At 26.9% G+C, this 13,665-nt stretch overlaps 1 protein-coding gene across 3 annotated transcripts in view; it reads left to right on the top strand.

Annotated features, from left to right (window-relative positions):
* LOC111620629 (BTB/POZ domain-containing protein 3-like) overlaps positions 1-5,482 on the top strand; it is a 43,850-nt gene extending 38,368 nt beyond the window's left edge. For all 3 annotated transcript variants that reach the window (XM_023362594.1, XM_023362593.1, XM_023362592.1), the window contains one exon: positions 4,108-5,482. In XM_023362594.1, the coding sequence (XP_023218362.1) occupies positions 4,108-5,200 (1,093 nt within the window). In that variant the 3' untranslated portion in view covers positions 5,201-5,482. The remainder of the gene's footprint in view (positions 1-4,107) is intronic.
* Positions 5,483-13,665: the final 8,183 nt, after the last annotated feature.

Below are 13,665 nucleotides of genomic sequence, written 5' to 3'. Positions count from 1 at the left end.
ATATATATATATATAATAAAATTTGATGATTGACACTTCAATTATATTGTTTATATAATCCTACTTCTGATATTGCTTTACTTTTACTTACGCAGTGTAAATTCTGAGGACATCAAAAATTCAGATATAGGCTACAATAATTATTTGTTTTAGCTTTACTTATAATATATTGCGATAAATTTTTTTAAACGTATAAATATTTATAGAAAAGTAAGATATTATTTAAGATTTGCACTATCCAAATTACAAACAATATTCAATAAACTTAAAAAATTTTAAATATTTATTCACTCTTCAGTATACTTTTAATGTATTAAAATAAAAAAGTTTTACTACACCTCCTTAATACAAAAAATGAATTATCAAAACTTCCATATATCTCTGATGTTAAAAGGCTTTACATATTAATATTTATGTTTAGCGAATAAAATTTTATTTCTTCTTACTGAATTTCAGAAATATTCACTGAATAACTTATACGACAGCAAATAAAAAGAATTTTAATAAAAATGTTCATTTACCGTATTATATAAAACAGTTTTAATTATGTGTCATAAACTTATGTAGCTATAGTTATAGAAAAATAAAACTTTGTTTTCAATTTTTCTTTCTTTTAATAGCCATTTTGTTTTTTCGTTATGGCATGCTTTCGAGTAAATTATATTATAATTCTGTTGCCAAGATTAGGATAGTCGTCGATAAAACAAAATATTTCATATATTAAACAGTATGCAATATTGAATGATTAAATTTCGCGTACTGTACAAATAGTGGAAGTTATAAGGATATGCATATGCCTAAGAATCTGGTCAGAACAAGGAAAAAAAAAATTCGCTATTTTATAGAAACGTATCGTGAGTATATTTTTTATAATTATATTTTTATTTTAATAAGTGTATTTTTATGCAGTTAATGTATTTATTTTATTTATTTCAATCGTGTTATCAATAAGTATAAAAGTTTTTGTTTTGTTACTCTGTTTATACACTCAAAAAGAACAGAAAATCGAGGAAGTATTTTAATCCAGTATCCTGATGTTGTCCTCCTCGTCCTCTTTGAATATACTGTTTTTTTCATTTTCTTTTAAGTTTTTCCTACATTATTAACATAGGTTTTATAAGATAAATTTTGCAAGATTAGAAACTATTATAAAAAATTGAGTATGATGAAATTTTTCATATTTCGAGTACACCGAAAGTTTTATACAATTCTGTCAAGTCAAATATTACAACTTAGAAAATGTTGTCAAATTGGAATCGAAATGTGTAGCGTCATTTGTCATAATTCCAGAAAATTTCTTATTGAAATCTTTCTCGAAAATCAATGTTTATCTTTATCGGATTTTAATGATGGTTTTTATTTGGAGAGAGACTAACCAAATAATATACGGCGTTCTTCTTTACTAAACTAGAACAATAATAACATTCGATTCTAAACTCAGTACAGAATTTTCCGCATAGATTTAATTATAGATAGCTTCAAGAGTTTTGATATTTGAATTTGAAAACTAATCGAGTGAGTTTAGCAAATTTACATCGAGATGGAAATATTAAACATATATGTAGCTTATAATTAACATTTGTAACGAGATATATAGTAATGGCAAATGAAATAAAATAGCCGAATCTATAAATAATCACTTACAAATAAAATTACATTTGAATAAATTAACAAATGACTATTGATTAAAGAAACTTTTAATCGCATCTGCCTATACGCATTTTAAGTACACAGTCTATGGGTTTAACGGATTCCTAATTAAATTCCTAACGATTGCTATTTATTTTTGATCGTTAAATCTATATATAATGTAACTTATTTACTAATTTCTACATTTTATATAATCAATATAAAATTATTTCAAAATTGCATATTACATTACACTTGACTAAAATCGATTATGTTTTATAATTAAAACATATATATGTATATATAGTGAAAATCATCAGAATCTTCAAGGTATGCTTATTTTACCAAAAATATTTTATTACAGCTTATAATAAATGTCGATGATTTGAATCGATAGGATGCTACGGCACCGTACTAGTTCAATTACAATTAATAAATATTATTAAATAAATTATTTAATATAAAAATATGTGTAGAAATTATTATGAATATACTAATAATAAACATTTTAATTACGTAAAATGTATTTTTTATTGCAATGAATAAGATATATTTAAAAAAAATTATTAAATATCATTTACTGTAAAGAATCAAAATAGAAAAGAATAAACTTTTAGTTTTTACTATCGAAGGCAATGGTCAAGGATAACGCGGCAATTATATTATCGATTGACCTCGTAGCTTTATGGCTACTTTACTGATAAATGTTTTAATAGGATATAAAATCAATCGAAAGCAAATCTCGATACAAAGAAATGTCTGTATATATCGACCTTGTCATTTACATTTTGCAAAATAGGTTACAAAACGCTTTGTCTTTAATTGCCTGTAGTCACAAAACCGCATCTAACAATAAATGGTATGACTTTAATATTAATGATTTAAATTAAAAATTTAACCGGTGTGTTCCATCATTATATTGGGTTTGTCACGAAATAGCAGAACGAAATGGTTTGTCGAAACTTTAGTTATTTATAAGAATTGTTAGATTTTCATCGTAACAGAATATTAAGAATCGTGTATTTATAATTAATTGTTTTAAATATCTCTTCAAAATCTTTTATTTGAGATTAAAATTTTACAAAAAATTTAATTCCCGTGGCTCTGTTTCAAAGAATTCACTAAAATATTTATTTTTCATTTTATAGATGTTACTTCGCTGTTATACATAACAGACAACGCAGGAACACTCATAAAAAAGATCGTCAAACGGCTATAACATAAAAATGATAATGTGCCATAACTATAAACAAAAGATCATATTATTTATTAATAATGCGTTATTTAAATTTTAAAGAATAAAATACTAATAGAATTTATGTCGAAAGTTTTATTTCAAATTTAATAAATGCATAAGAAGTCCTTTTTATTTAAAAATTTATCAATATTTTTCTGTTATATTCAAATTATCCAAAGAAGAGAAGAAGAGAATATATTAATAGTTTCATCTAATATAAAAATATATCAAAAATAATTAATTGCGATTAAATAAAATTTAAAATTGTATATGTTATTTACGAAGAATTCATATTTATTAGATTTTAGTATTTTAAAGAAGATTTTTACAACAGAATACAGCCAGTTCGTGGTCTTATTAGACAAATTTTCCTACTTATTAGGTAGGCTATGTTAATATCTAAGAAGGAAAAACATTAAAAATCTTATCCTTAGATATTGCTTTAAAAACATAAAATTCATTCTGGTATTGTCGAGAGTATAAAAGTGTAATTAATCATTAAAAAATTGTATTTATTCAAACCATCCAAATTAACGATCGTTTGCATTCATATTTTATCATACATGATGTTCAATTTTTAAAATATATGATATGACGTTTTTCTACATTATTTTAAATAGTAGTTCAAAATGCTAAATTTAAGTCGAACGAGGCACGTATTATAATTTAACTGTACTTCTAACCATCCATCTAAACTCGACTACTCCACCCAGATTCGTATTCTGACACCAATTAGGAGACTAACAACGAATTATTAGCTTTAATAAACGATATAGACGAAACTTCGTGAAAGGCATGGCAACTAAAGCGTTCTATCGTTATATCATATTGCTAAGTTTTTTTTAAAGGATAACATCAAACATCGATCGAATTAGAATATAGAGCAAGGATTGTCCATTTTTAAAAGTATGACCTACAGCTAAAATAAAAATTATATTAACTGTTTCTCTACTAAAATTTATTTTTTCACTACATTATAGTCGAAAAGTTTAATTAAATGTAAGGATTTCTTTCCTATAATTCTTGAGAGGATTCTAGATTTTGTAATTTCTCAATTTCTTCTGGATTTATGCGCCATAAAGTATAATATTCTTTAAAAATTTTTATTACGATTTTTTAAATATAATTTGTACAAAATTTAATGCTCGTTTAATTTTAAATATAATATAATTTATATTAGTGAAATTCTTATGTTTTGTCGAATAGAATACTTTCAGTAAGACAAATTTTTCTTTTTTCAGATATGCTTACACCGATAATTTGAGCCTTGAGACGGTGGAAGATGCGATGCTGACGGCGTACGCCGCTAAAAAGTATGCTTTACCTCATTTAATGAGAGAATGCATAGGTTATCTAGAAGCTAATGTTTGTCCCAAGTCGGTATGCGACGTGTACGAATTTGCGCTTAACATGGAAGCTCATCTTCTGGTTTTTCTCTGTCTCAATATCATCGATCGACAAACGTACCACGTCTTGACGTCTTCTGCGTTTCTAAAGATTCCATTCGGAATCCTGGAGAAGATAGTTCGACGACCCTACCTCAACATATATTCGGAATATACTTTATATAACGCCGTTTTCATGTGGGCGGAACAAGAATGCAAAAGAAAAAAATTAGAGCCCGAAATAGAGAATATAAGAGCGATGTTAGATCCTTTCTTGCCTCATTTGAGATTTTTAGCCATGTCGGCGGAAGAATTTTGCAAAGGTCCGGCTAAATCGGGACTTCTGACGATAGAAGAATGTTTTAACGTATTTATGAATCTCGCCGTACCCGGAAGTAGTCAAGTACCGAAAGGATTTTCGACAGAAACAGCTAAACGCACTTCGCCTCCCGAATATTTCGTATGCCGTCGATATAAGACGTTGTCGTTTAGTTCTCCGTCGAGGCCTCTTCGGTTATTTGGTGCCAGGTTTTCGGTCATGAATAGGGACGTGTTTTTAGTCGGAGTCGGTTTTCCAGTCAGGCAAGAAAGGAGCTATTATTCCGTCAGGCAACATAAAATCGACGGTGTATTTCGTATCTTATATCGTCCGATTGAAGGTAAATTATCGGAGCGAGAAGAATACGATGTGCAATTCGTTCTTTCCAAAGACAAGGACGTCAGAGTCAAGCTAAACAAGCCGTTTTATATAAGAAAAGGATTGAAATATGACGTAGAGCTGCACGTTCATTCTCTTCTCGTCGAAGATATTGTTGTTCCAGTTTTGAAAAATCGGAAAAAAGAAGATACCAGTAGAGGTGTGACGTTTCAGTTTTATCCGTTCCAAAGAGTAAAAATTGCGAATGTTTTAGAAATATTAGAATTCTCGGAAATACTGTTTTATTGTTGATTAAAAAAAAATGGATTCGACCGTTTATAAATTGCCTTCACTGCCTCTATAATCGACTCTGCATTCTTGGTTGGTCCTAGTCCTCATTATAGACATCGACGCTTAAAATGTTCTATGAACATTTCTTATATTTTATGGACAAAATCTATTTTTATTTTGCTTTTTTCTTATGTATCGTTAGGAAAGTATTTTGTTGTGTGCCGATTCGATCGATTATTCACTGCCGTTTCACGTTTTATTTTATTTTTTTATTTTATAATTATATAGGTAAGTAAAGTTTCCACTGATTCAATTTTTATGTTCTCTTATTACTGATTTATTCTCTTTATAATTTGGGAATCGTTGGAAAAACGTTAATTTACTTCAACGAAGAGAAAAACGATTTAAAATGTTATTGAAATAAAATTTAATTTTTCTTAAATTTTATTTACATGAAGTATTGCTTTATAAATTATCTAAACCGTTTATTTTATTTCACGTTTTAATACATATTTTAAGTGGTTATTTTTGTTATTTAAATGAATTTGATTTTGTTCCATCTTAGTTTTATTGAAGTCTTTTATGTTCGTTGAGTTCTTACGAACAGAAAATAGAAAAGTTCTCATCGAAGCAGAAATTTTAGAGGTAACGTAAGGTAAAGACTTAAATACAAAATTTAATTTAATAGATTCTATTAAACTCGTTAAATATATTGCAAAAAAGAGAGAAATAAATAAATAATCTACAAGGAGACTCGTGTCTCACTTGTTCATTAATATATTCAGTCAAATGTAGTCGTCAAGAACTTACTTGGCGTAACTACAACTCCACTTATATAAAAAAAAGGTACAGTTTTTACTGTATATATTATATTTATACTGTTATTGTATACGCATTTTAAACGGTACATTTAACGTACTATTTTACAAAAATAGAGTACAATTTGTAAAAAGGACTTCGACAACTTTAATACCATTCATTCTTTATTCGTTTACTTTATTTCGACAATAATCAATTAGAACTTAGAGAATAATTTAAATTAACGTGTAAATTATAATTATTTGTTTTAATATATAACTTTAAAATATTTCATATATAATTATGTTTATTAAATTAAGCTTTGCAGATAAGAATACGATGCGTTAAGTTTGAACACGTTGAAATTTTAACTTTTAGTAAAAGCAGATATTAAAATTTCAAACTGTTCGGTGGATTTTTCGTTTGGAAACGTAAAACACTAATTTATGAAACGATTATTTAAAAAAAAAAAATTATTTATTTATACTCTCTCTACCTGCGTTACGTCGTTCGAATAAGAAACTTGTTAATGCTGGTGTGAGAAAGGAATTTGAATTCTCTGATAAATCGCTTTTAATCAAAAGCACGAAATTTTATGTAAAACTACGATGTGTTCGAAGCAAACTGCCACATTTTCATTTGTAGTCAATATTGACGTTTAAAAAATAAATATTAAATGAAACAAACTTGTCTCTTACGACAAATGCTAAAATTAAACGTCGCATTTAATATTCGGTGTTCTTGTATAATTTTAGTCACACGAAATTTTGTTTGCGACCGTTAAATTTGATATAAAATTCTTATTTCGGATTCATTTATGATATTTTCAGGCCTCGAAGCCGAATCAAAGTACAGTACTTTCATTATTTTTTAACAGAAAAAATCCCGAGGTGATATTGCACAAAACTACAGAATTATAAGTTACCACCATCACGCAAACTCGTGTGTTTTAGTCTTGTGCCGGGTCTAAATTCGAGTACTGTATAACTAGAAAACAATTTTTTCAAAATATATACAATTTTCATACCCTGAAAGCCTACAATCAAAAAATAACAAGGTCTTATATTATTTTCTAAATGTCGAAAAAAATCTTTGGCCGTGATTTTTCTTTAAATATTAGGCCATTACTATCGAATATTTCCGACATCGATAACACGAGATATTAAATTTTGCCAATTTTAATAACTTAATCACGAAATGTTTAATTTAGGTTTTTAAATTCGAGGAAAAAATGATTACGTCTGTTCTGTTGGACACAGGATGTACTGTCGTCGCTTAGCGACAAAAATTATCACGTGATAATCAGGGTGTGGCCCACATTTCGTCGACAGGAAATTGTGTGACTTCAGAGTGGTTATACACGAATGTGTCCAAAAAGCAGTAACCGGGTAGTCGTAAATAGGTTAAGAACCCAAAAGAATTTTTTTTCTCTCTTTAAACAAAAAAAAACCGAAAATTTTTTAATCTTCATTTTAAAGTTTACAAAATTTTTAAAAATTTACAAAATAAACGTATCTATTTTATTATTATGTAAAATTGTTTACAAAAATAAACATTTTTATAGACATTTTTCGACATATTTCATTAATGGAAAATGATAAATCTATCAACTTAAACGTTGCTAAATTGTATAGATAAATTAAAACTTGTGTCATTTGATATAAGTATCTAAAAGAAGTAGTCTATATGCAAAATAGTTAAAATTACATAAAACATCTCTTAAAATATAAGTAATGATATTTAATTCGTAGCCATTTTCGTATACACGAATATTTCTTTTACGAATGACTACGAAAGCATTTTCGGTTTTCAACAATCTTTTTGTTCAGTTTAATCTAATCTCACTTTTAGTCTGCATACGAATACAAATGTGATGGATAAGAATACAAATGGATCATTTTTAAACCGTTATATATATATAATACAATTTGTAAGTAAGCATCAGTATGATGAATGTTTAAGTTTTATATCAATCCATTTAGCCTTAATAGGCCCGACCTCTAGGACAGAAATACTGTATGACTGAAACATGAATTTTAAAATATATTAAGACATATCTGATTTACAATATAAGATATTATTTCGAGTTACTTTAAATACTTCAGAATATTTTTAATTATCAAATAAATTACAAACATAAACATANTAATAGGCCCGACCTCTAGGACAGAAATACTGTATGACTGAAACATGAATTTTAAAATATATTAAGACATATCTGATTTACAATATAAGATATTATTTCGAGTTACTTTAAATACTTCAGAATATTTTTAATTATCAAATAAATTACAAACATAAACATAATTCTAATAAAAATAAAATAAAATAAACATAATTCTTAAAAAAATTCACATTACAAACTTTCAAAAGCCTAAAATCGAATTAAGAAAATAGATTATTCCCAACTTTTCTCTTTTTTGAGTATATTTAAGGTTATTTCAATATTTATATCAATAGTTTTTAAACGGATTATATAGAAAATTGACGTAAAAGGACAGATAAATCTATAAATCTCGTTACACAAATACATGTTCTCACAATATTTTTTTAACTTCTACAATGTATTTTCACTTTAATAATCAGGGAATATTCGAATATTTTACGTTGTAACTTTCTATCAATAGAAAACCAAACAAAAACAAAAATAAGCTTAATATAGTTTATGTGTTATCATTTTTAAAATAAATCTATTGTTTATTCTTCTAATAAAGTAAAAAATAGGATTAAATTTTAAATAAATTTCATTTATATTGATATGTTATAACTAAATTGTGTAGCCATTCATTCTTTATTCGTTTACTTTATTTCGACAATAATCAATTAGAACTTAGAGAATAATTTAAATTAACGTGTAAATTATAATTATTTGTTTTAATATATAACTTTAAAATATTTCATATATAATTATGTTTATTAAATTAAGCTTTGCAGATAAGAATACGATGCGTTAAGTTTGAACACGTTGAAATTTTAACTTTTAGTAAAAGCAGATATTAAAATTTCAAACTGTTCGGTGGATTTTTCGTTTGGAAACGTAAAACACTAATTTATGAAACGATTATTTAAAAAAAAAAAATTATTTATTTATACTCTCTCTACCTGCGTTACGTCGTTCGAATAAGAAACTTGTTAATGCTGGTGTGAGAAAGGAATTTGAATTCTCTGATAAATCGCTTTTAATCAAAAGCACGAAATTTTATGTAAAACTACGATGTGTTCGAAGCAAACTGCCACATTTTCATTTGTAGTCAATATTGACGTTTAAAAAATAAATATTAAATGAAACAAACTTGTCTCTTACGACAAATGCTAAAATTAAACGTCGCATTTAATATTCGGTGTTCTTGTATAATTTTAGTCACACGAAATTTTGTTTGCGACCGTTAAATTTGATATAAAATTCTTATTTCGGATTCATTTATGATATTTTCAGGCCTCGAAGCCGAATCAAAGTACAGTACTTTCATTATTTTTTAACAGAAAAAATCCCGAGGTGATATTGCACAAAACTACAGAATTATAAGTTACCACCATCACGCAAACTCGTGTGTTTTAGTCTTGTGCCGGGTCTAAATTCGAGTACTGTATAACTAGAAAACAATTTTTTCAAAATATATACAATTTTCATACCCTGAAAGCCTACAATCAAAAAATAACAAGGTCTTATATTATTTTCTAAATGTCGAAAAAAATCTTTGGCCGTGATTTTTCTTTAAATATTAGGCCATTACTATCGAATATTTCCGACATCGATAACACGAGATATTAAATTTTGCCAATTTTAATAACTTAATCACGAAATGTTTAATTTAGGTTTTTAAATTCGAGGAAAAAATGATTACGTCTGTTCTGTTGGACACAGGATGTACTGTCGTCGCTTAGCGACAAAAATTATCACGTGATAATCAGGGTGTGGCCCACATTTCGTCGACAGGAAATTGTGTGACTTCAGAGTGGTTATACACGAATGTGTCCAANAAATAAACTCACTTAAAATATTCGGAAGTATTAGAATAACCATTAATCAAGTGAATTTTGTATATATATAGCCTATAACTCGCCGATAGTGTTAAGAATTTTAATATCAATAATTTCAGACAGAGAAATATTGTGATACAATATTAATTTTTATTTAATTCTATTTTTTTAAAAAATTGAACAAAATAAAAATAATATAGAAAATTGTATAAAGAAATTATATCTTAAATTTTAAGAATTTTTTAAAAAGATATAAGCAATCTCTCTGCATTTTTTAATATTGAACTATGTCCATGTCCTAACATTAACAATTTATTTGTTTATTTATTTACGATGCACATTTGCGTTAAAATCATATATAGACTAATATAATAATCGAAATAAGAAATCCATTAGTTCCAGTCTCCAGAACTTTATGGATGAGTGCGATTTGATTTAGAATTTTGGCTAAACGCATACACTTGCATTATAATACTGTATATATATTAATAACTTATTTTTAATCTTTAATTATAAGTACTGTTATTATTTCAATTATTGAAAAACATTCTGTAAAAATTAAAAATAATTATTATTATTTATAAATGAATAATTTAATGTTTATAAAAGAAAAACGAGAAATCCGAAAATTAAATTAATTCTATACTAATTAGCTCTACATCAGTCACTCGAGAGAAACGACTGTATAGAGTTTAAATAGGCTATTGAAGTTTATGTTGATATAAAAGTAAAGTTATAATTTGAATTTAGAATGAAAATATTTAAATAAATGAATAGAACAGATTTAAGAATAATTTAAATTCATATAAACTACAGGCTCAATTAAAATAAATATTACATTAGCAATAAGTAAGAAATAATGATTCACTTATTAATTCTGATTATCCTGCGCGTAACCTATTACATTAACTATAAATTAATTATATAGTGACTGATGAATTTAAACAAATTTCATTTAATTCACATTTAAATAGTTTATTTCAAATACAACAGTGTCTCTTCAGACGAAAATACTAGCCATTTACTATAAAAACTGCATTTTCTGAAATTAAACTATGTGAAAAATATAAAATATTTATGGTTTATACACCGTATATACTGTATATAGCACACAGTCAAATTGAAAAAATAAGGATTAAATTATAATTATTATTTCAAAGATATTTTATTTTCGAAGCTATACGAATCATTACGACAAAATAAATGAGAAATAGTAATCCAAAATTTTGCGATTCGTTTAAATTTAAAATGTAATGAAAATTACGTAAATTATCAATTAAAAAAATTAAAATTTGCAAGTAAATTAATTAATACTATAATGTAAATAACTGCAACTAGAAGTACGAGTCTACAAGTTGAATCACAACAGATGCATAAGATCGCTGCTTATGTGGCAAATTAAAAATATCTAGCAATGAGAACTGCATAACTTTTCCCGTTTTTATGAAATTTTATTTAAAAAAGTTTACATTAAGCAAAAAATAAAATTGTGTGACGCCATCTGTTATCAGATTTTTTTATAAAAACTTTTTATATTTTTAATTACTATAAAATGGCAAAAAGCTTAATTTTGAGAGTAGAGATGAATTTTATTTTTTAAAAAAAGTGTAAATGTTAATGAAGATTTTATTCATTATTAAGTCCTACCCGCCCTCTCGACGTTTCACCACCCAAATTTAATAGTGAATAGTATTGATGCCCCTCATACACAAGCCCTCATGCCAAATTTCGTTTCTTTATCTTCACTCCATCCTTCATTAAACGAAATAGCTGCCAACACGCACATTCACGGAATATTTTGCCGGTTTTTTTTTATTTTGGATTCAGGTGGTATCAAAACGTGAAGATTTACAAAAAACTCGGAGTGTCAAATTTGACACTATTACAATACTTTCCCTTGTACTACACATAGCAGCTGGGAAAGTAAAAATGCTATTAGGCCAGATGACGCTAAACGAAATTGTTAATCTCACCTAGTTTAGGCTAAGTGTAATGTAAAAGGTCTTCAACTTCTTCATACGGAAGTTCTGTCAACGTAGATCTCTTCCTTAGAAACTGCTACTTGGACTGGAGGATAAAGGTCTGATACAGTGGTTCTTAACCGGTGTTCCTCGAAACACTAGTGTTCCGCTAAATTATGAAAATGGCATACTAGCTGAAACTATGATTAGAGAAAGTTTAGCATACATTTTCAGTTTACAAAGCAGAAAAGATGCAACTTGCATTTTGCAGTGAACTTCTTTTGTTACCCTTGCAAAGACAAGAAATAAAGAAAAATAAATAAATTTAAACATTTTTTATTTAAACAAATATAAATATAAATCGATATTTTTACAGAAAAACAAAATGATACTTTTAAAAGGGAAGGTCGAGTAGACTAGAAAAATCTAAAATGTCAAAAAAAAAGTAAAACACTGGGTCTACGTAGTATCAAAATTCGATACTGGACGCCTCACTGGATCGTCCAATTACTTTAAACGCAATCTGTCTATATTAATTTTTTTTTATTTTCTTCAAATTATTTTAAATTACAAAATTTTCTCTTCCTATCAATTATTCTTCATTAATTCTTTTTCCCCCTTATAGTTATTTTATCTATGTATATAAATTAAAACACAGACGTGGAAAGTATCGTGAAACAACGTAAAATATTCGGAGGCGGGAGATGAACAATGTCGAGACTGTAATTCGCAGTAGTAGAATAAATGAAAATTTCCCACTCCTTTAGGTTGCGCCGCCATGGATTCGGTCAAGAATCCAATATGACCGTATAATGAGGATATTTCGAATGTGCACAATACGGTGAAATGTACTGTATGTTTTCACAATTAATTTTAATAGGAGTTTACTTCAATTAATGAAATAGTTCAGATAAATGTACAGCAAAGTATCGTTTAAATAAGCTTAAAGTATCGTTTAAATAAGCTTTTTTATGCAAGGGTTATAGTCATTTATTTTGAATTTTGTCTAAGATCGTAGAACGATTACAGTGATTAAGGTTCGGATACTTAACATTACACATTACACTAAATAATTTTAAGGTTTATCACGAACAAGTAAGATGTCGATGTTAATGTCATGAACTTTAAGAGATAATTTATTTAGTGAGACATTCTATTGGTAATGTCGTACAGCATGAGATTACTGCCGCCTAGTAAAAAACAAAGCTAAAATACACAACTCCAACAATAAAGAATAAAGCATAAAACAAAAACTGGCAAGCAAAGAACGTAATATAAAAAAATTGCAATTGCTTTATTTTTTAAAGCAATTATAATTGTAAAGTACTTTTTTACGCTTAAATTTGTAAGATTTACAATCATAATTTAAAAGGTATTCTGCGTTTAAAGTGAAAAGATAACACGATAAAAAATGACCGTCTAGAGTCGTTTCTTTAGCTGTACACAAGATAAATTTCGAGTAAATTTTTGATTTAAAAAGCTGTAAAAATCATTTATAATATGGACACATAGTTACGTTTTTTTTAATTGAAGGGACATTTCGTATATAAATATTAAATTTAGGATTAAGACGTTTAGCCGTTGATACACTAGACAGACAACACGCGTAAAAATTAAGTTTTCCAATGTTTAAAAAGTTAGAAGACGACGATAGTCTGAGCGAGAAACGAACCTCAAAAAATAATAAATAAATAAATAAATAATACTACTAATAATAATGTAGCGTTTATTTTTGTTGTTAAAATA

Source organism: Centruroides sculpturatus, unplaced genomic scaffold (genome assembly GCF_000671375.1).
Source record: "Centruroides sculpturatus isolate CEXI.00-Female unplaced genomic scaffold, Cexi_2.0 scaffold198, whole genome shotgun sequence".
Lineage (NCBI taxonomy): Eukaryota > Metazoa > Arthropoda > Arachnida > Scorpiones > Buthidae > Centruroides > Centruroides sculpturatus.
The sequence above is the reverse complement of the archived record's forward strand: the minus strand, read 5'-3'. Positions and strand labels throughout refer to the sequence as shown.